We start from the raw sequence: 19,762 nt of genomic DNA, 5'->3' as shown, positions 1-19,762 counted from the left end.
CTACTACGTGATTTTAGATTTATATGCTATTTATCAGTAGATTATTATATGACTAGATAATTTTTACATTTTGTTATGATCTTTTATCGATTTATAGTGTTTACTGGCTGCATATCGTCGCCAGTAAAGCCAACCAGTATTACTGTGAGCTCGGGCCTCCTGAGTCAACCACAACACTGTGGTGGACGACTGGACGGTGGTGGCTGTTGTTCTTATTACACCGAGTGTGTTTTTGATCAAGAAAAAAAGTGCTTAAGGAATATTGTCTTGGAATTTGGTAATTTTAGTTTATGCATTATATTTATTAATGAGCTAACCTGGGTAAATATTCATCCATTGGCTGTTCTCAGGTTTTGGTATGAAAATATTTTTGGGGTATTTTACTCAAGTCTGACTTTCATTTCTTGTGCAAATTAGCTGTTTTTGCACAAAATTAAGGTAAATGTTACTTTATTCCTATAGTCGGTTATTTTTCGTTATCCACCCATCACCTTTTTTCACATGAAATATATTTTGTCACTAGTTTTCTTGCTGTTTTAGATGATTCTGACATTTATCTTATGGAGCAAATCATTTTTTTTGTTAGGTTAGGTTGGTTGGTTCCTATGGTATGATAATAGGTTATTTTTGGTGTGTTTTACTCAAATCTAAGCTCCTTTTTTGTGCAAATTAGCGGTTTGTTTAATTTTGAAAATTTAAATTTTTTGCAAAAAAATTTAGTTAAAAAAAATGGTCAAATTTGAGTAATACACCAAATATAACCTATTTTCATATCAAAGGAATCAACCAACCTAACCTAACATATTCTCATACCAAAGAAACCAACCAGCCAATCTAACCTACCAGGTAACCTGACTAAAAAGAAAAAGTGATTGGCCCCCAAAGATAAATGTCAGAATCATCTGAAACCGCAAGAAAAGTAGCAAAAAAATTTAATTTTAATGTGAAAAAAGGTGATGGGTGGATAAAAAAATAAATAACCCTATAGTATTCTAGCGACTCAATAATATATTTTTCCTATGTATTTTGCTGTTTTGAATGAATTTAACCTTCAAAACTGTTGCAGATCAAATTTTTTGGGAGTAATGACAAAAAAAAAATAGAAAAAAAAATTTTCAGCACTAAAATATGCATCCTAACCTAACCTAATCTACTTTTAGGCAATTTAGACCTCATATAAACTTTCCTCAACCGTTGAAGCCTTTTGGAAATGCGTTTATTTCAGAAAGATCGCACAAGTGAGGAACGCCTCAGAAATGGCTATATTGCAGTAAACAACAACCACAGAATTCCGGAAATTCACTACGCTCAATCGATAGAACTATTTTTTCTATGGTCATTTTCTAATATTACACTTCCGTATCAAATTGTTAATAAGGAAGTTGTTGAATTTTAAAAACAATAAAATCAGAGCACCGGTTGCCCCTACCCTGTTTCTCAAAATGTGTGTGTTCTTACGTTCGCTTACGTCTCGCACATGTACGAGAGGGAGGGTATTGAGTCGAGCACGTGCGGAGGGTGGGTGGCAGCCAATCAAATCCAATAAAAAATAGCAACATTTGATTTAACCAATTAGCGTTCGATATTCTGGGACATTTTGAATCAGTTGCAACTTGGAGCCATTATGTACTGGGTGTGCAATTTTGGGTATTATTTTACTTTTTAGGACATAGCTCGCCCAAAAGTTATAAACTACTGAAACGCTTAGATCTCGCTATTCTGAGCATTTTGATCCCCATACTGTATATACAATGGATAATAGCGACACAATTGAATTTAATTGATTTTGTCATTTTCAGTCTTCGTTTCTGTGAGAAGATGTTATCAGCTCATCAGGCATACACAATATTGACTGATGTCATCCAGTCATGACCAATGATGTATCGATATCATCACGCAAAATTTTTTCGACCAATCACTCTTGATTTTTTTCAAAGGAAGCAGCCTGGGTAGTTTCATTGACCAGTCTAACAATGGCCATGGTGGAGGTTGGTTGTCATTTGTGCTCCTATGATTATTTTAAGTTTATTGCCGAGTTTTACGAGAAAGACGATCATTCTATCCAATTCTTACATATCCTTGGTCCTTCCACTTCTAACTAAGGTATTGTACTTTCGGACATGGCTCACCCCAAAGTTTTTAACTACTGAAACATTTAAGTTAGTTTAAGGTAGTCCTACCGGGAGTCTGGGGGTGGAGCCCCCAGCTAGAGGTTAAGTTAGGTTAGGTTTTGTTTTGTTGGATGATTCATATTCGTTTTCTCCCCCACCAAAAAACCCCGAAACCCCTAAAAAACGAGCAATTTCCGCCAAAAATGAAGGTGAGATTTGTTTAAAACATACCAAAAGACACTGGAAAATCATATTGGTCAACCCCTTGGGACTCATGTCCAAAAGTTAAAATTTACCCGATTTCGATTATTGGAAGTTTATTGTATTATTTCATTCTAAAAATAAGGAAACTTTAGAGAACAGAGGAACCCAAAAAGAATTCTGATCCCTGACCCAGAGTATGGTAAGAAATACTGTAACGGCAATTTATATTCTTGTGGAGGCTGACCACGCGACTCTGGGTTATTACATGGCGTTTGGAGGTCTGGGGGCGAAGCCCCCTGCTAGTGTCACCGGGGGTCCAGGGGCGGAGCCTCCGGCTAGGGGGTTAGGTAAGGTTTATTTTGGTTCTATTGTATAAGTTAGCAAGCACAGAGTACCGGGAATTCAAAACACGCAATCGCTAGAACTATTATGAGGGGAGACTAAATCCAAAACGAGTGATTTCCGATAAAAATGAATGTCAGATTTGAGCAAATCGCATCAAAACCATCAGAAAAACAAATTTCTTTCAGATTTTTTGGTTGCTGTAATCTACAATTTTACCTAAGAAATTACGGTAGACAAATAGGTAAATTTGCCGTTTCGGCCAATATGCCCTAGTAGTTTAGAAATTAGTTTATCCTGTGTATTTTGGTGTGATTTAATCGAATTTGACCTTTATTTCCGGGGGAAAGTACCCGTTTTAGAGTTAACATGTAGATTAATGCTGCCAATGGTTCTAGCAAGAACACACACTGCTTTTCCACCATAATTTTTGTTGTTAATTGCTAGTGACAGTGTTCTCTTTTGGGGAAGTGTTTCTTTTTTATAATTTATACGTACTGTAATACCGCATGTACGTTCAAAGGAACCACGCTAGGGGGTTAGGTTAGGTTAGGTTAAATAAGAATAAGTTAAATACTGACGACATATAACATCTCATGGGGGGTCGAAGGGGGGGGCGCGAAGCCCTACTTGCTAGGGATTTAGGTCAGGTTATGTTAGGTTAAATAAGTGTTATGATACAAAGCGAATTTTTAACCCGCCCCTCCCATAACAAATTCTTCAACCTGTTTACCGTATTTTGCGGAGTAGTAGACGCTGCATTGTATAAGACACACCCTGATTTCGGAAATGTAATTCTAGGAAAAAAACTGTTTATACTTACTAACCGACACCAGTGAAACTGTTGCTTGATATACAGCCCTTTTCGCACAAGGTACACGCACCTCTTTGAATATCATCACTTAGAACTGCTTATCAGTCGTCATTTTCATCAATTTTTAATAAAAAAATCTATAAGAAGTGGAAATCTTTAACACAGCACTCATTTTCTACACCCGGTCACCTCCGCGTCTAGCGGGCTGTCGTGTTTACATTCTTTCTCTTGATTTTGTCGGTATGACAATGACGAGAAATATTTTCCATCAGTAGAAGGTAAGCAAATGTAAACATGTATATCAACGTCTAAAGAAAAAAAATGTTTATGTTCTTCACTCAAGTGTGAAGAAACAAAAATTCCTGCGCTTTGAGACCAGCAGACAACCTTTTGCAATTCCTCAATAGATGGCGCTGCCGCACCACTGCCATTAGTAAACAAACCGCACAGCAGCAAGGGTTGTGTAGCTGCAGCCGTTTATTTTTTATTTCTTACCTACTAAGAAAATAATCGTATTTTTTGCAGTATATCAACAATATTAGTTAAATAAATTGTTTTATAGTATAGAGAATACTTGTAATTGCTAAGTAATGAGGTAACAGTCTTTGTAAGGGGCTGATTTCAGTTGATCATGAGAAAACCTCCGCTACAACCCATCAACTAGCATCATGGAAGACACATGGTAATTTTCATGGCACATTTTTGTAATAAAAAGTGCGTCTTCTACGCCGCAAAATACAGCAATAAGGAAAATTACCTTAAAAGTTCAAACTTAGTATTTATTTACAAAAGTAAAACCAAAGCTAATGGCAGAACTTTATACAAAATATATACAGTTGTACCCCACTTAACGCGGTCAATTGAACCCAGAGGGTCCCGCGTTAAGTGAAATCCGCGTTAAGTGAACAACAGAACATATGGGATTAATTCCAATAGAAACCGGCCCGACCCCCAAACTCCACTTTTTGAAGGCACATACCTATGTTGTAGTAAAAATAACATCTTAATTTTATGATGGTACATGCACACAATTAATACTTAAGAGAAATACAGTCGCCAAGTTAATGTCCATTCAAATAATGGACTCAACCTTGCCTCCCCCCCTCTTCCAACCGCGCGGTCAGTCCCAACCCTCCCCCCCACCCCCCACCAATCCTCCCTTCCAGGGTTTTTAACATTTAGTATTAAATAATACCTCAGATTAAAGTTAGGATAATATAATTGACATTGCTGGATTCCTTGTAAGACCAGGAATATTTTGAATATAAATGTCATATATTTTGCACAAAAGATAACATAGTTAATTTGAGAAAAATTTTTATCTAAAATTTGTATGTCTAATGCAAAAATATGATGTTTATATTCAAAATGATCATCAAATTATAAGAATTCCAGCAATGTAAATTATATTCAGACCGGGTAATTTGTATGAATTTTATGAGCTAAAACAAATATCTTCAGTTAATAAAAAAAAAAATAATTCTTCACAGGGTAACAGATGGTCGGTCGGTCCCTCCCTCCCCCCCACCCCCCACCAACCGTCCCAAGGAGATGTGTGGGATAACCACTAAATTTTAATAAATAATACCTCAAACTAAAGTTAGGATAATATAATTGACATTGCTGGATTCCTTGTAAGACCAGGAATATTTTGAATATAAATGTCATATATTTTGCACAAAAGATAACATAGTTAATTTGAGAAAAATTTTTATCTAAAATTTGTATGTCTAATGCAAAAATATGATGTTTATATTCAAAATGATCATCAAATTATAAGAATTCCAGCAATGTAAATTATATTCAGACCGGGTAATTTGTATGAATTTTATGAGCTAAAACAAATATCTTCAGTTAATAAAAAAAAATAATAATTCTTCACAGGGTAACAGATGGTCGGTCGGTCCCTCCCTCCCCCCCACCCCCCACCAACCGTCCCAAGGAGATGTGTGGGATAACCACTAAATTTTAATAAATAATACCTCAAACTAAAGTTAGGATAATATAATTGACATTGCTGGATTCCTTGTAAGACCAGGAATATTTTGAATATAAATGTCATATATTTTGCACAAAAGATAACATAGTTAATTTGAGAAAATTTTTTATCTAAAATTTGTATGTCTAATGCAAAAATATGATGTTTATATTCAAAATGATCACCAAATTATAAGAATTCCAGCAATGTAAATTATATTCTGGCCGGGTAATTTGTATGAATTTTATGAGCTAAAACAGGCAGTCAGGCAGGGTGGGGCAAATCTAAAAATAGCATCTCGAGCCGGACACTCACCGCGTATATGTGGAAAAAATCCGTGTTAAGTGAAAGTTCAGCTCTGGCGAGGCACCGCGTATATGATAAAACGTGTTAAGTGAAACCGCGTTAGGCGGGGTAATACTGTATACACATATAACACAAAAGAAATCAGAAAACTCACAAGTTATAAAAAATGAACATTATCACTAAATCCTAAACATTACCATATAAAATATAATAACTCTGGGGTCTGGAGCAGTAAGAATACACTAAAACTCGATACTTATGCTTCTAGGAGACAGGAGACCAGATGTCGACTTCACTGCCTATACTCAGTAACTGACTCTGGAGCACACCAGATTTTCCACCTCCAGACCAGGACCAATCACAGGGCTCCACATACTATGGTACTAAGACCGGCCAGTTATAACCCAGACTGACTGATGGCCAGCGCCATCTTGTGACCATAGTCATCCCTAAACAAACTGAGGAAGTAGTTCACCATAACTCCTCCCCCCAAAAAAGAAAGCCACCAGGCTTTAAAAGGTTAGTTAATAAAATCAAATATTACCAATCACCTAAAAAGAAAAAAACAAACAATTCACATATAACCAATATAATTATACATGTCATAATGTACTTCTTGAAAGAATGATATGCCTTATTTCCAAATTAAGAGGCTGCAACTCTAGAGACCATCGCAATAACCTATTGTTCTTTCCCTTCATTCTATTCAGAAACTGTAATGGATTTTGATCACTACATATCACTAGTGGAAATGGAGGAGAATGAACATACACTCTAAATTTTTCAAGTGCTAAAATTATAGCCAAAGCTTCCTTTTCAATGGTCGCATACTTTCTTTGATAACCTTTCAATTTTCTTGAAAAGTAACACACTGGATGCAAAACTTTATCTATATCATATTGCATCAGCACTGCTCCAACCCCCACATCACTCCCATCAGTCATAAGACTGAATGGCTGGTAGAAATCTGGAGACTTTCAATACTGGAGATGTTGACAGGAAATGGCAAATTCTCCTAAATGCCAACCGACACACTGTAGTCCATTTAAATGGTTTCTTTGGACTCACTAAGTCTGTGAGGGGTGCTGCGACACAAGCAAAGTTAGGGCAAAATTTTCTGTAGAAGCCAGCGATTCCCAGGAACCTCATGACTTCTTGTCGGTTGGTAGAGACAGAAAACTCCTTTATAGCTTCCACCTTGGCTGCCACAGGCGACACTTTTCCATAGCCAACCACATGCTCTAAATATGTTGCCTGGGCATGACCAAATTCACTCTTGGCTAAATTTACAGTTAGGTGGTAGTATGCCAGTTGTTGGAAAAGCTCTCTCAGGCACTTCACATGTTCCTCCCAAGTGTTTGAAAAAAAGGACAAGATCATCGATGTAGACTCGCACATTGTGAAGCCCCGCTACCACTTGTGTTCATTTATCGCTGGAATGTAGCAGGTGCATTTTTCAGGCCAAAAGATGCCACACGATATTGATATAGACCGTCCGGTGTCACAAAGGCAGATAACTTCTTCGCCCTGCAAGTCAGTGGCACCTGGTAATACCCCTTCAGCAAGTCAAGGGTGGTGATGTACTTGGCATCTCCGATGATGTCATCAATCCTGGGTAGAGGATATGAGTCCGTCCAGGTGATCACATTGACTTTGGGATAATCAGTGCACAGCCCTTTGCTGGAGTCAGGCTTGGGCACCAACAAAATAGGGGACGAAAACTCACTGTCGCTTGGCTCCTTCAGTCCATACTGTAGTAAGTAGTCTACCTCCTTCCTCATGAGCGCCTTCTGATGAGGACTCATTCTATAAGGAGACTGCTTTATCGGACAAGCACCATCCACCAGTTCAATATCATGCTCCACTCCTTTGCACGGCTTTGGCACTTCTCCAAATATCTGAGGAAATTCTTTAAGCAGATTGCACAAGTCCTCCACTTCTGACTGCAAAAGGTAGGAGAACTTCATTAGAGGATTATTCAGGATATCACTATTACACAATTTTGGTTCTATAATTTGAAGCGCTTGGTCTTCATTAGGACTATCATTAGCGTTCACATTCAAAGTAACATTATGCTGAGCTCTATCAAGGTACAGTTTAATAGATTAATGTGAACCTTTGTTTGTTTCTTTCTTCTACTAGGAGTATGTATTACATAATTAATATAAATTTTCCTAGCTATTACAAAAGGTCCCTGAAACTTTTCTTGAAATGGCTTGGCATACCGAGGCAGGTAAACAAGAACAGTCACCAGGCTCACAACTCCATTTTTGAGTTTTTATATCATACCTGTCCTTCATTTGTCTTTGGGTCTCTACTAAGTTTTCTTGGGCCACCTTGTAAGCTTTCCTCAGATGTTCTTTAAATCCCTTTACATATTGATTTAATCAACGACCTCATCAGCCAGGACTCGAACCATGGACCTAATGCATGGGACCAGGGAATGCTACCGACCATACCACAAGACCTGGTGAGGTCGTTGATTATATGTTCAAAGTCCGCATGTTATTTGGACTAAAAATGAAGTATATTGATTAAAATGCATTTTTACATTATTTCTTATCCATGTTTCTTTCAGGACCTCCAGGGGTCCTCTAACAGTATGTCCATAAACTAAACAGAAAGGACTAAATCCTAACGATCCCTGGGGACAGGAATGGATAGTATACAAAAAAAATGCACACCCTCATCCCAGTCCTTACTTTGATCTATACAATACTTTGAAAACATCGATTTGAACGTCTGATGGAAGCGCTCCAAGGCCCCTTAACTCTCTGGGTGGTAAGCTGTGGCAAGATACTGCTTAATTCCAAACTTCTGCATAACTTGTTTGAACACCTTAGAGGTCAAATTCGTCCCTTGATCAGATTGAACACCGTGAGGCACACCAGACTGGGTGAAAAACCTGGTTAAAGCAGTAACAATTTGGGCAGTAATTCTTCTCAATGGGAATACCTCAGGATATCTCGTAGCAGAGCATATAACTGTTAACAAAAAGCGATTCCCTTTTTTCGTTCTTGGCAAGGGGCCAACTACATCAATGATTACTTTACTGAAGGGCTCATCTATAATTGGAATGGGTTTCTAGGGTGCTAGCTGAATCATCTGGTTAGGAATTCCAGCTACCTGGCACACATGGCAAGTTTTATAGTAATCAGATACATCCTTCCTTAACCCAGGCCAAAAGAAGTTAGGTATAATTTTCTTATAAGTCTTGTTAACCCCCAGATGCCCTCCAACAAAATCATGTGCTAAGCTCAAGATATCCTTCCGGTAACAAGACGGAACTACAATTTGATGAACTTTTTCCCATGTTTCATCTCCAGAAACATCAACAGGTCTGAACTTAGGCATAAGAACTCCCTCATCAACATAGTAACAAATAGGGGTTTGATGTGAATCCTTCACATCCACTGGTCATATTGTTGAGCTTCAACCAACATATCCCTGTCCACTGGTACATTTTCCATCACCAAAGGATCTTTTCCGAGATCTGGACTAGTTTGACACCAGGCAGCACAACCTCTTCATGCAACTCCCCAAAACCGACACTCGAGCTAATCTCGAACAATCCTTTTAAGTCCACACCATTTTCTAACAGGCTGCAAGTAGAGGAACTATCATTACCCTCAACTTCAACCAAATCATCAGTCTCTCTCTGCATACTCGTTTGACTCCAAGTAACAGTGCAGGAAGGAAACAAACCCATAATTCTCTTTAATTCCCCAGTGTCTCTAACAAACACAGGCTTCTCCGTCACAATAGGTTCTGGTACAACCTTCTTACCAGCAATGTCATTTCCCATCAGGAACGACACTCCTTTCACAGGCAGAGTATCCTTCACCCCTACAGTGACAAACTCGCTCACAAAGTCAGTCTCCAGGTATAACCTACAAAGGGGAATCGGCTGTTCATGGTTAACTCCCTGCAAGAGAATACAGTACTCTCCTCCGTCTAAACCTTCTTCAGAAAAGGAACATTACTCCTCGGTACCAAACTACAGGCAGATGCAGTATCCCTCAACACACACACAGGAGTACTCTCACAGTCAACTCCAATACCAACTGATCCTTTAAACACAAAAGGTTTAAACAAATCTGTTAACCTTTTCTCACTGCTATTCTGGGGTTACCAACCACAGGACTACAAGTCATCAAACTTTGCTTCACTTTATCCTGCTTTAATGATAACCTGGGACAATGATGTCTAATATGACCAACCTATCAACAATAGTAACACACTAGTCCTTCCTCACCAGAGACACCAGAAGACCTAGACATGGACGAGGCACCACTTCCAGTCCTTTGCACAGGGCCACATGGAGCTGGGCCTGACACACCGACTCCACCAGACCTACCACTCTTACACTGAGTCACCCCTTTATTCGGTACAGTATGAGCCTGGGACCTACAAAAAAAACCTTGATGAGTTAAAGAGTAATTTTCAGATAAGGCAGCAGCCTGAGTCAAACACACTACATCTCTCTCCTCCAAGTATACCCTAAATTCCAATGTTACTGCCCTCTTAAACTGCTCCAGTAATATTAATTGTACTAATATCTCATAAGACACAGCTTGGGCAGCCTTAAACCTTCAACCATCTCAGCCCAAACTTCCTAACCTTATATGCTAGTTCAATATAGCTTTCATTATTTTGTTTCCTCATATTTCTATACTGCTGTCTATAAAATTCAGAGGTTGGTCGGTAAACTTTAAGTATAGTTTCCTTCACTATCTTATAGTCTTTACTTTGTGCTACCTCTAGTGCTATAAAGGCTGACCTAGCTTTTCCACTCAACACTGACTGTAGTAATACATGCCAATACTCGTTAGGCCACTAACAACTCGACAGTCTTTTCAAATTGTAAGAAAAATTCTTCAGGATCATATTCATCAAACCTAGGAACTAACCTTGACTGTTTAGACACATCAAACAATGGGGTCATAATTTAATTATTTGAATGTCTTCTTGCTCTATGCTGGGCTTTCTTTTCTTCTAATTCAAGCTGAAATTTTTGCTTGTCTAATTTCGCTTCCCTTTCTTTCATAAACAACTCATGAGCTCTTTTCCCTCTCTACTTCCAACTTTCCCATCTCAGCTTCCAACTTTTCCCTCTCTAACTCCAGTTCCATTATCCTCACAGCATGATTCTTAGAGTCATCCTCTAGCTCACACAATGATAAAGCGAACTCGTCAAGTACCTCTGTGTTTACAAGATGACGTAAAACAGCATTTTTCACTTCAGACTTTCTCCAGTGTTGTTTAATTTGGGCCCTATACTCACGAGCCAATTTAATCCAATCCTCTTTTCTCAAATGCACCTGTCTCAGGTACTCTACACTAGGATTATCACAAATGTTTCAAATTCAAATTCCATCATTACACAATTTACATGCAATACCACAGCACAGTGAAAGAAAACAATTAGTTAAACTTCAGCAAAACTCGCTATTCACAATTCTAAACTTATTTTGTATAAAACTCGTGATAATTTGTCATCAGCTCGCGGTCAAGGCTCCCACATGTTACGATACAAAGTTAGTTATTAACCCGCCCCTCCCATAACAAACTCCTCAACCTGATTAATAAGGAAAATTACCTTAAAAGTTCAAACTTACTATTTATTTACAAAAGTAACTAAAGCTGGTAACAGAATTTTATACATAATAAATACAACAAAAGAAATCTGAAAACTCAAGTAATAATAAATGAACATTAAATCCTAACCATCACACTATAATATTTGAACATTAAATCCTAAACATCACCATATAAAAAATAATACTACATCCTAAACATCACCATATCAAATATAATAACTTAACACTCGATACTTATGGTTTAGGAGACAGGAGACCAGATTTTGACTTCACAGCCTATACTCCGTAACTGACTGGAGCACCAGAATTTCCACCTCCCGACCAGAACCAATCACAGGGCTCCACATACTATGGTACTAAGACCGGCCAGTTATACCTTAAGCTGATTGATGGCCAGCACCATCTTGTGACCATAGTCTTCCCTACACAACCTGAGAAGTAGTTTATCATAGCACTATATACAGTATAGGAAAATGGCGATAATTTTGGAAGCCGCGATATTAAAAAATAGTTACATAAAGTTGCTATATATCCCGACCCTACTGTACCCGGAAAATTCCGGGGATGGGGCATATTTTTCAGGGTTCGAGAGATGATGTAATGGGCAATTTCTGGAACTTCCGAAAAAAATTTCCGCTACCCGAAAAGTTCCTGGGAAGAGGGATTTTTTTCCTGGCTTTGAGGGAGTCGTCTCGTTACCCAGAAATCTCTCATTCCCGGAAGTGCTCTGCACACATTGTTCGGGCTAACAGAGATATCAGTGTATTTGTTGTTTTGCGAGAATATTTAATGTTGTCACAAACTGTTTCGTTGATAATTGGTGAGCAAACAGTAGGGTGTTTTTACCACTTGGTGCTGTGTTAGTGGAGGTCAACTGTAACCGCCCGTTGAGCGACTGTGGGATAATGAGACCCTTGCACGTGGGACTCGATTGTTCTTTATTCGGTCAAAACCTGCAGAGTACAAATTACATACGTTACATATGAGATAATTAAATCACTTGTACGTTCCTTCACTATTAACAACTACATTTGATATATTTGAGTATAGTGGGGTGTTAAACCATATAAAACTTACGTGTTTCAGGTCTAATGTAGGACTTATTAGCTCACTGGACGGCTAGAGACTATCTTCTGAACCCCACAGGGAGCGAGTTAGTCAGCCCCGAGGCGAGGGCCATCTGTTTCACATTTAACACCTCGGCAAAGTTCGTTGTAAACACTCCCTCTGTCTCTTTCCTGTCTCCCTCTCTCTTCTAGTTTATCCTACTGTGGCGGTAACACCCCCTGTTGAGCTGGCTCAAAACCCATTGTCTGCCGGGAGTCTCACTCTCCGACTCCCTCCAATAGGCAGAGCTTACTGGACGTAATAACACTGAGTCCTTTGTCTTCACTTTGGCGCACCTCACCAGGCCGTCATCACCCGGTACCACCTCCAATACCCTTCCTAGCATCCATTTGCTCCTTGGGAGAGGATGTCTCCAGTGCGGAAGTTGCGGTGCGCCTGGAAGTGCTTCTGTTGCCGCCGGAGTGTCGGGAGATATTCCTTCACCCACCTCTTCTAGAATGGGTCTGCAATGAATTGAGCATGCTTCCATTTTCGTCAGTACGCTTCAGCTATGGACTGATCGCTTCCAGTGGGCAGGAATCCCGCGTGCATTCGCAGTAGGTGAAGCGGTGTGAGTGCTTCTAGGTCTCTCGGGTCGTCGGATACTGGGGTGATAGGCCTCCCGTTGACAATCTCTTCCACGGCATAGAACAGGGTGTTGAGTTGCTCGTCATATAGTACCTGTGTGCCCATCACCCACTGGAGAACCTTCACCATTCGGATCTGACGCTCCCATACTCCACCCATGTGAGAGGCAGTCGGAGGGTTGAACTTCCATTCTATTTGTCTGCAAGTGTGTTCCTAACATTGTCACTGCTGTTCCACTTACTCACCGCCTCCTGAAGTTCTCTGTTCACTCCAATCATGTTGGTTCCATTGTCAGATCTGATGCGCTTGGGTGGTCCTCTGCGGGATGTGAACCTCTTCATGGTGTTGATGAATGAGTCTGTGTCCAGTGAGGTGAGGACATCCAGGTGTATAGCTCGGGTGGCCAGACATGTAAACAAGCATCCCCATCTTTTTACCCGGGCCCGGCCTTGTTTAAACATGAAGGGACCAAAACAGTCGACTTCGGTGCAGGTGAATGGCCGATCTTCTGGATGTATCCGGTCCTCTGGGAGGTCAGCTTGGCATTGGTGGGTAGGCTTCCAATTGCTTCTTCGACAAACTACATACGTACGTAGTACTTGGTCGATCAACTTATGGCACTTGGGTATCTGATATATCTTGCGTAGCGCGGCTAGTGTGTGCTCGGATCCTGAGTGGCCAGCCCTGGTCGAATGTACCTCTTGTATGATAAGTTCTGTTTCTTTTTTTTCTCCATGGGTAACAGTATGGGGTTCTTTTGGTCTGGATGGAGAGCCGCATGCTTCAGTCGGCCTCCTACTCTGATCAGGCCGTCTGCACCCAGTTAAGATTCCAGTCTGTTTACGTCACCAGTCCTGACGGAGTGTCCTCGTTCCAGCGCATCCATCTCGTTGGGAAAACTCTCCCTTTGTATCAGTCGCCAGACAGCTAATCTTGCCTCATCCAACTCGCTGATCTTCAGTCGATCTTCTTGGTGACGTTCTTCCTTTGGATCGCTGAAGCCCCACTGTATGAACCTCCTGAGCCACGCCACACCTTTCAGTAGCTGATGCCATGAGGAGTACCTTACCCATAGCCTTTTTAGGGTACTCTCCCCCTGGTCAGTGCTCGTTGCCAGTACTGTTGCATCTCTTTTTACCTCCGGGTCTCCATCTGCAAGGTTAGGAATTGGCTTTGGGTTCTTTAGCCAATTGTTTACTCCCAACAGGAGAAAGGGGGGGTCCCTGAATCCATCTGCAGTCCTTGTTCAATTCTGCCCCATGCAGTTCATGGCTGGCATCATCAATTGGGTTTTGGTTGGAGCTAACATGTCGCCATTGTTCTGCATCAGAATTCTCATGTACCGTTGCAATTTGGTTTGCCACAAAGGAATGGAAGCGGCGTTCAGTGTTTCGTATGTATTGAAGGGTGACCATGCTGTTTTTCCAGAACACTGATCTGTCGATCTGCAACTCAAGTTCTTCTCTCAGTTGTTTGTCTGCTTTGGCCGCCAACACTGCCACACATAGCTCGAGCCGAGGTATGTTTTGCTGTTTCAGAGGAGCTAGCTTGGCTCTGCCATACACAAAGGAGGTAGAGTGGGCTCCGTCTCCACTTGTGATCCTGTGGTAGGATACAGCCCCGTATGCTTGCTGGGAGGCGTCTCAGAAGTGGTGCAGTTGTACCGTAGTTATTGGATTTGCGCATTGAGGGTGGTAACATCGAGGGATGTGTACTTGAGACAAGTGGGAAAGTTCATTTAGCCACTGCCACCAAGTGGCTCTGTTGTGTTTGGTCATTTGCTCAACCACCTGATGCCTCGCCTGCACTCATCCTGGAATATGATTTTGGCTCGTATGGTGCTCGGAGCGATGATTCCTACTGGGTCGTATATGGAGCTGACTATACTCAGGAGGCCTCGCTTCGTTTGTGGCTTCGTTGGGATCTGGATTCGGACTGCAAGTTCGTCATTCTCTAGATCCCACATGATTCCCAATGCTCTCTCAGCTGGGAGCCTGTCATCCTTCAAAAGTACTTCTTTCACTTCCATGACTCCTTCCGTTTGTGGGACTGCTCTGAGGACCCCTTTGTGGTTGCAGATCCATTTTGTAAGTCTGAACCCGCCTTTCTTCATCAACTGCCTCAGTTGGTGAGTGACTCTTGCCGCCTTCCCTGGTGATGCTACTGAAAGAAACAGATCATCAACATAGAAGTTGCGACTTGCTTTCTTAATTTCTTCATGGAACCTTTGCCCGTGGTCTTGGAATGTTCGCTGTAGTACATATCCAGCAAATGATGGGCTCTACACTCCCCTTAAGAGATGTACCTTCATCCGGTAAGTGACCGGGTCTCCCGATAGTTGGTCGTCTGTCCACCACAGGAAGCGCAGGGCGTCTCGATGCTCAGGCAATAATCGTACCTGGTGGAACATAGCCTCGATATCAGCCATAAGTGCCACCCTTTCTTGTCGGAGCCTAATGAGGACTCCCATCAATTTGTGGTTGAGGTCTGGCCCTTGCATCACTTGGCTGTCCAGGGACACTGACTCATACGTTGCTGCACAGTCAAAAACTATTCTCAACTTCCCGGGCTTATTTTGGTTCAATACTGGGTGATGTGGGAGATACCAGGTTTTCCCCGGCACAATGGTAAGCTCACGGTGTGGGACTCTCTCAGCATGTCCCTTGATCAGGTTTTACATCTCTTCTCGATATATTTGACGGAGGTCTGGGTCTTTCAGGAGACTTTCTTCAAGCTTGCTAACCATTGCTCAGCTAGTTTCCTGTTATTCGGGAGTCCCGGCTCTTCATGACGGAATGGTATGGGAAGTTGATAGTGCCCGTCCACCCTCTTCACTGAAGTTGACTACAGCACCAGGACTCTTCTGTCTTTACCAGAGATGGGGTTTTCATTGCAGTAGGCCGAGTCACATTCCCAGAAGTATCTGACCTGTTTCTCTAAACATGACTCCAGGCTCAGTGGCTTTTCTGAGATGAGGTGGTTGATTGCTAGGTGGTCACTTATTGTAGGTCCATTTATGGTCCATCCTAGAAGTGTGCGCACAGCGAACGGCTCTCCGTTTCCCCCGGTCCTTACTTCCAACAGTTTTAGGGCTTGTGGTATATCTAATCCTATCAGGAGATCCACTCTTTCCAGTGCCTGGAGTGGTGTGGTTCCCTGGAGGTGCCTCCACTGGGCAACAGCTCTGGTGTCCGCAACCGATGCTTCCAGTGAAGAAGGCAGGTCTTTAAAAACTAAGATTCTGGGAATGTTGATGCATCGACTTCTTCTCACTCCGATGCTAGTCACCTTCAGATCGATCTCTTTGACCTTCACGCTCTTCGTCTCCTTCAGGATCGTGCTTATGAAGATTGAAACAGACTTCCCTGTTATTCGTAGTCGGTTGGATAGGCTCTCGGTGCAGTAAGACCTGTTGCTGCCTGAGTCCAAGAGTGCTCCGGTGATCACTGATATATTCATTTCTCGCCTTATCTCCCCAACCTTGACCTGTAATACGGGGAGTGCAACTCTGCCTGAATCTGCAAGTCATATGTCGTAATCTTTGGGCCCCTCGCACTGGTTATTTTCTCGACCGTAAGTATCTGGCCCATTTATATGGATTTTCTCAGTTCGTGGTCACTAGTGCAACCTGCCTGTTTCCAGCCCTTTTCTCCGTAACTCTCGTGCTGGATTCAGATTTCCATGGCCTACCTCCACTGGTCACTGATTTCGGTGCCAACATGATGGCCTTGAGTTGACAATCACCTAGTTTCTGCCGCTTGTGGTCGGCCGACACTTCTGACTGGTGTTCATCCATGGTGGAAGCTCTTTTCATCCCTTGAAAACTGGCTAAGAGTTCCTTTCTTGATGGTTCGTCCTGGTTTGGCGTGTTATTGCCCATAGAATTTTTCGAGAAGTGCAGGAGATTCGAGTGGAAGCTATAGCAGCCATCTATGCTGCACCTTGTCTTCTGGATGCACTCGGCCATCCGGTGAGCACGATCTAAGCAGTCGAAACAGCGACGTTCTTCATGTACGAGTGAAGTTCGCGCTCCAGTCGACATGTTGAGGAATGCTTGACATCTCTACAAAGGGTGTTATCCAGGGCACAACGGGCAAATGCGGTCATCCCTTCCTCTAACCTCCTCTCTTCCCGAAATCACTAGGCCCTCAGGTCTCATTTCTGATGAAGAAGGTTCGTCTCCCGCTCGGCTCTTCTTGTCTTCGTCCCCTTGAAGCCCTCCTTGCCCTGTCTAGCATCTCCAGTACAAAATCCTTTATCCACTTGACCCCTGGAGAATTCCATGTCTCCTTTCATAGTCATATGCTCTATCCTCATATTGCTCCTTGATCTTTCCCGTGAATCTCTTAGCCAAAATATTCAGTGATTCGTACGTGTCAATTTCGTGCAGTTTTCCCAGTACTTTTAAGTTGTTTATGCAATTTCCCAGATCATCCGTGAGCTCCTGAAGTCCTTTAATGTCATCTGTTCTCGCGGCTGGGCCACGTAGGACCTTGCCTATTAGTTCTTGGATGTAGGCGTGCTTGTTGCCATAACGCTCTTCTAGCAAGGCTAAAGCTTGTTCGTATCCTGCCCTGGGGTCTTCTATTTGCAGGCACGCTCATAGGGATTTCTTAGCACGGCCGGTGTAGGCCGAGAGAAGTGTTTCCAATTTTAGTGCATTGGGTATGGGCGCCTCCCAAATGTGTCGTTGGAAGGCATGCTTGAACTCCCAATATTCGTCACAAGTCCCTCCGCTGAACCTTGGCATCGGCCTCTGGGGAAGCCTCATCGTGGCCATTAACTCTTCCAGTCTCTGGGTTGGTAGCATTGTGTCCGATGGCCTCCCTTCCATCTGTTCTGGGCGTTCTTGCTGTGTATCTTGTACTTGGTTTTTCTTCTCCTGGGTTCCTGTTGCTATCACTGCTTCTGGAAAGTGGGTATGATGGATGGAAACATGTTCCCTCTCCCCCTGATGAGATGTTCCCGACTCTGAGGTGCTGGGAACCCTCCTTGGGTTTGTATCGAGGTGTAGCAGCTAGTCACTCTTGGTTCCGGCGATTGACAACGTATGTCTCATAAATACTTCGTCGCTGCTATCATCCCTTCACTTGTTTCCAGAAAAGGATTCCTCCTGGTAATGACAGCATCTCACCAAAGTCCTCCACATCGCATAAAGTCTGCAGTTGCTCCATATATATGGTCTTTCACATTCTGCATCATTGCTGTCAATTGGGCGAGCCTCTGTTGATAACCCTCGATTACCCTATTCAACCTGCCTGTTGGTTTCATCCTTCTCTTGGGTGAAAGGGTTTCTCCACTTTGCCCTGGCTGTGTGAGTGACCGGTTAGCATCTCCGTCGTTCAGGGCCTCCAGGCCTTCTATGCTGGCTAGGCTTATCTCCTCTGCCTTGTTCCCTTCCATGACTGGTGAACTCGATTTGGCTCATTCGGTGAACAGTTATAGATACGTTCAGTTAAGCGGGTATGCTCTTCAACTGACACGCCTGCTCGTTTATGGCGATGTCATACAAGCGATGAACTGAAGTTATACAAGCGATGTCCTACAACTGAAGTCATATAAGCTGTGTCATACAACTGAAGTCATATAAACGTGTGCAATAAGCCTGAGCGATGTCACACTAACACGACAATAGAGGCACCACAATCAGTGTAGGGATTCATAACACAACTGCTAAGATCATAAAACTGATGCCACAAACTTTACTGCACCCTTGCTTACAACCTTACTTAACTGTCACAACTACTATTATCTAACAGAAAGGGCAACTCACTCTTTCTTAAATTTTATTTGCAATTGGCGATCCAGTCTGGCTGTACGCTTTGAACACTATCTCTCCCGCGTGTACACACGAATGTTATTGACAGAGTCCACTCCTTCCTGACACGCGGCAGGTGGCGTGCCTGTCCGGAATGAACAATAACCCTTCCCCGCGCCTGTACGAACAATTTTGGCACCGAGTCCAGTCCTTTCTGACACTGGACCCACATACAGAGGCGTCACGCTTCTCTACGTACACATACGAGTGCTATACACTCACTCAACACACAACCCCCTTTTTGCTGGGGTTAACTATTATTATATGACAGTACAGTATAGGCATCACACTTTAGTTGATTCACAAATTCACACAAAGGCATCCCCGCTCTCCTGCTGTGTAGCTGCGGGGTGTGTCGGGTGCCGGAGGGAAGGGCCCTGCTGAAGGTCCGTTGACAGTCGAGTCACTCGCCAATTCTCAGTAGACTGTATCGGCAGACTGTAGGACCCACGTTTTGACTGTAACCGCCCGTTGAATGACAGTGGGATAATGAGACCCCTGCACGCGGGACTCGATTGTTCTTTATTCGGTCAAAACCTGCAGAATACAAATTACATACGTTACATATGAGATAATTAAATCACTTGTACGTTTCTTCACTGTTAACAACTACATTTGATATATTTGAGTAGAGTGGGGTGTTAACCCTTAGGCCCCGGGTGACGTTCCAGAACGTCCGACAAGCGCGCCCCGGGTGACGTTCCAGAACGTCCGCGTATTTTCCCGCCATTTTTTTTTTATTTATCTTTAATTATTTTTGGAAGTTGATTTTTTTTTTCTCAATTTAACCCAGCAGGGGAGGGGGGGGGGGGTTTACTGCCAGCAGCACCCTCACCCAGGGCTTAAGGGTTAAACCATATAAAACTTATGTGTTTCAGGTCTAATGTAGGACTT

General features: G+C 42.3%; 1 protein-coding gene across 6 annotated transcripts in view; it reads left to right on the top strand.

Annotated features, from left to right (window-relative positions):
* The first annotated feature begins 75 nt into the window (after positions 1-75).
* The window catches only part of LOC121861521 (mediator of RNA polymerase II transcription subunit 30-like), a 53,568-nt gene continuing 33,881 nt past the window's right edge, over positions 76-19,762 (top strand). For 3 of the 6 annotated variants that reach the window (XM_042359335.1, XM_042359334.1, XM_042359333.1), the window contains exon 1: positions 76-277. In XM_042359335.1, the coding sequence (XP_042215269.1) occupies positions 76-277 (202 nt within the window). Of the gene's footprint in view, positions 278-4,083; positions 4,154-6,023; positions 6,275-10,013; positions 10,143-19,762 lie in introns of all 6 variants that reach the window. The other 3 variants (XM_042359339.1, XM_042359336.1, XM_042359337.1) reach the window with 3 other exon arrangements.

The sequence above is a fragment of the Homarus americanus genome, unplaced genomic scaffold (genome assembly GCF_018991925.1).
Source record: "Homarus americanus isolate GMGI-L3 unplaced genomic scaffold, GMGI_Hamer_2.0 scaffold24260, whole genome shotgun sequence".
In the NCBI taxonomy this organism is placed as follows: Eukaryota; Metazoa; Arthropoda; class Malacostraca; order Decapoda; family Nephropidae; genus Homarus; species Homarus americanus.
Note: the sequence above shows the minus strand (reverse complement) of the source record. Positions and strands in the feature narration are given on the sequence as shown.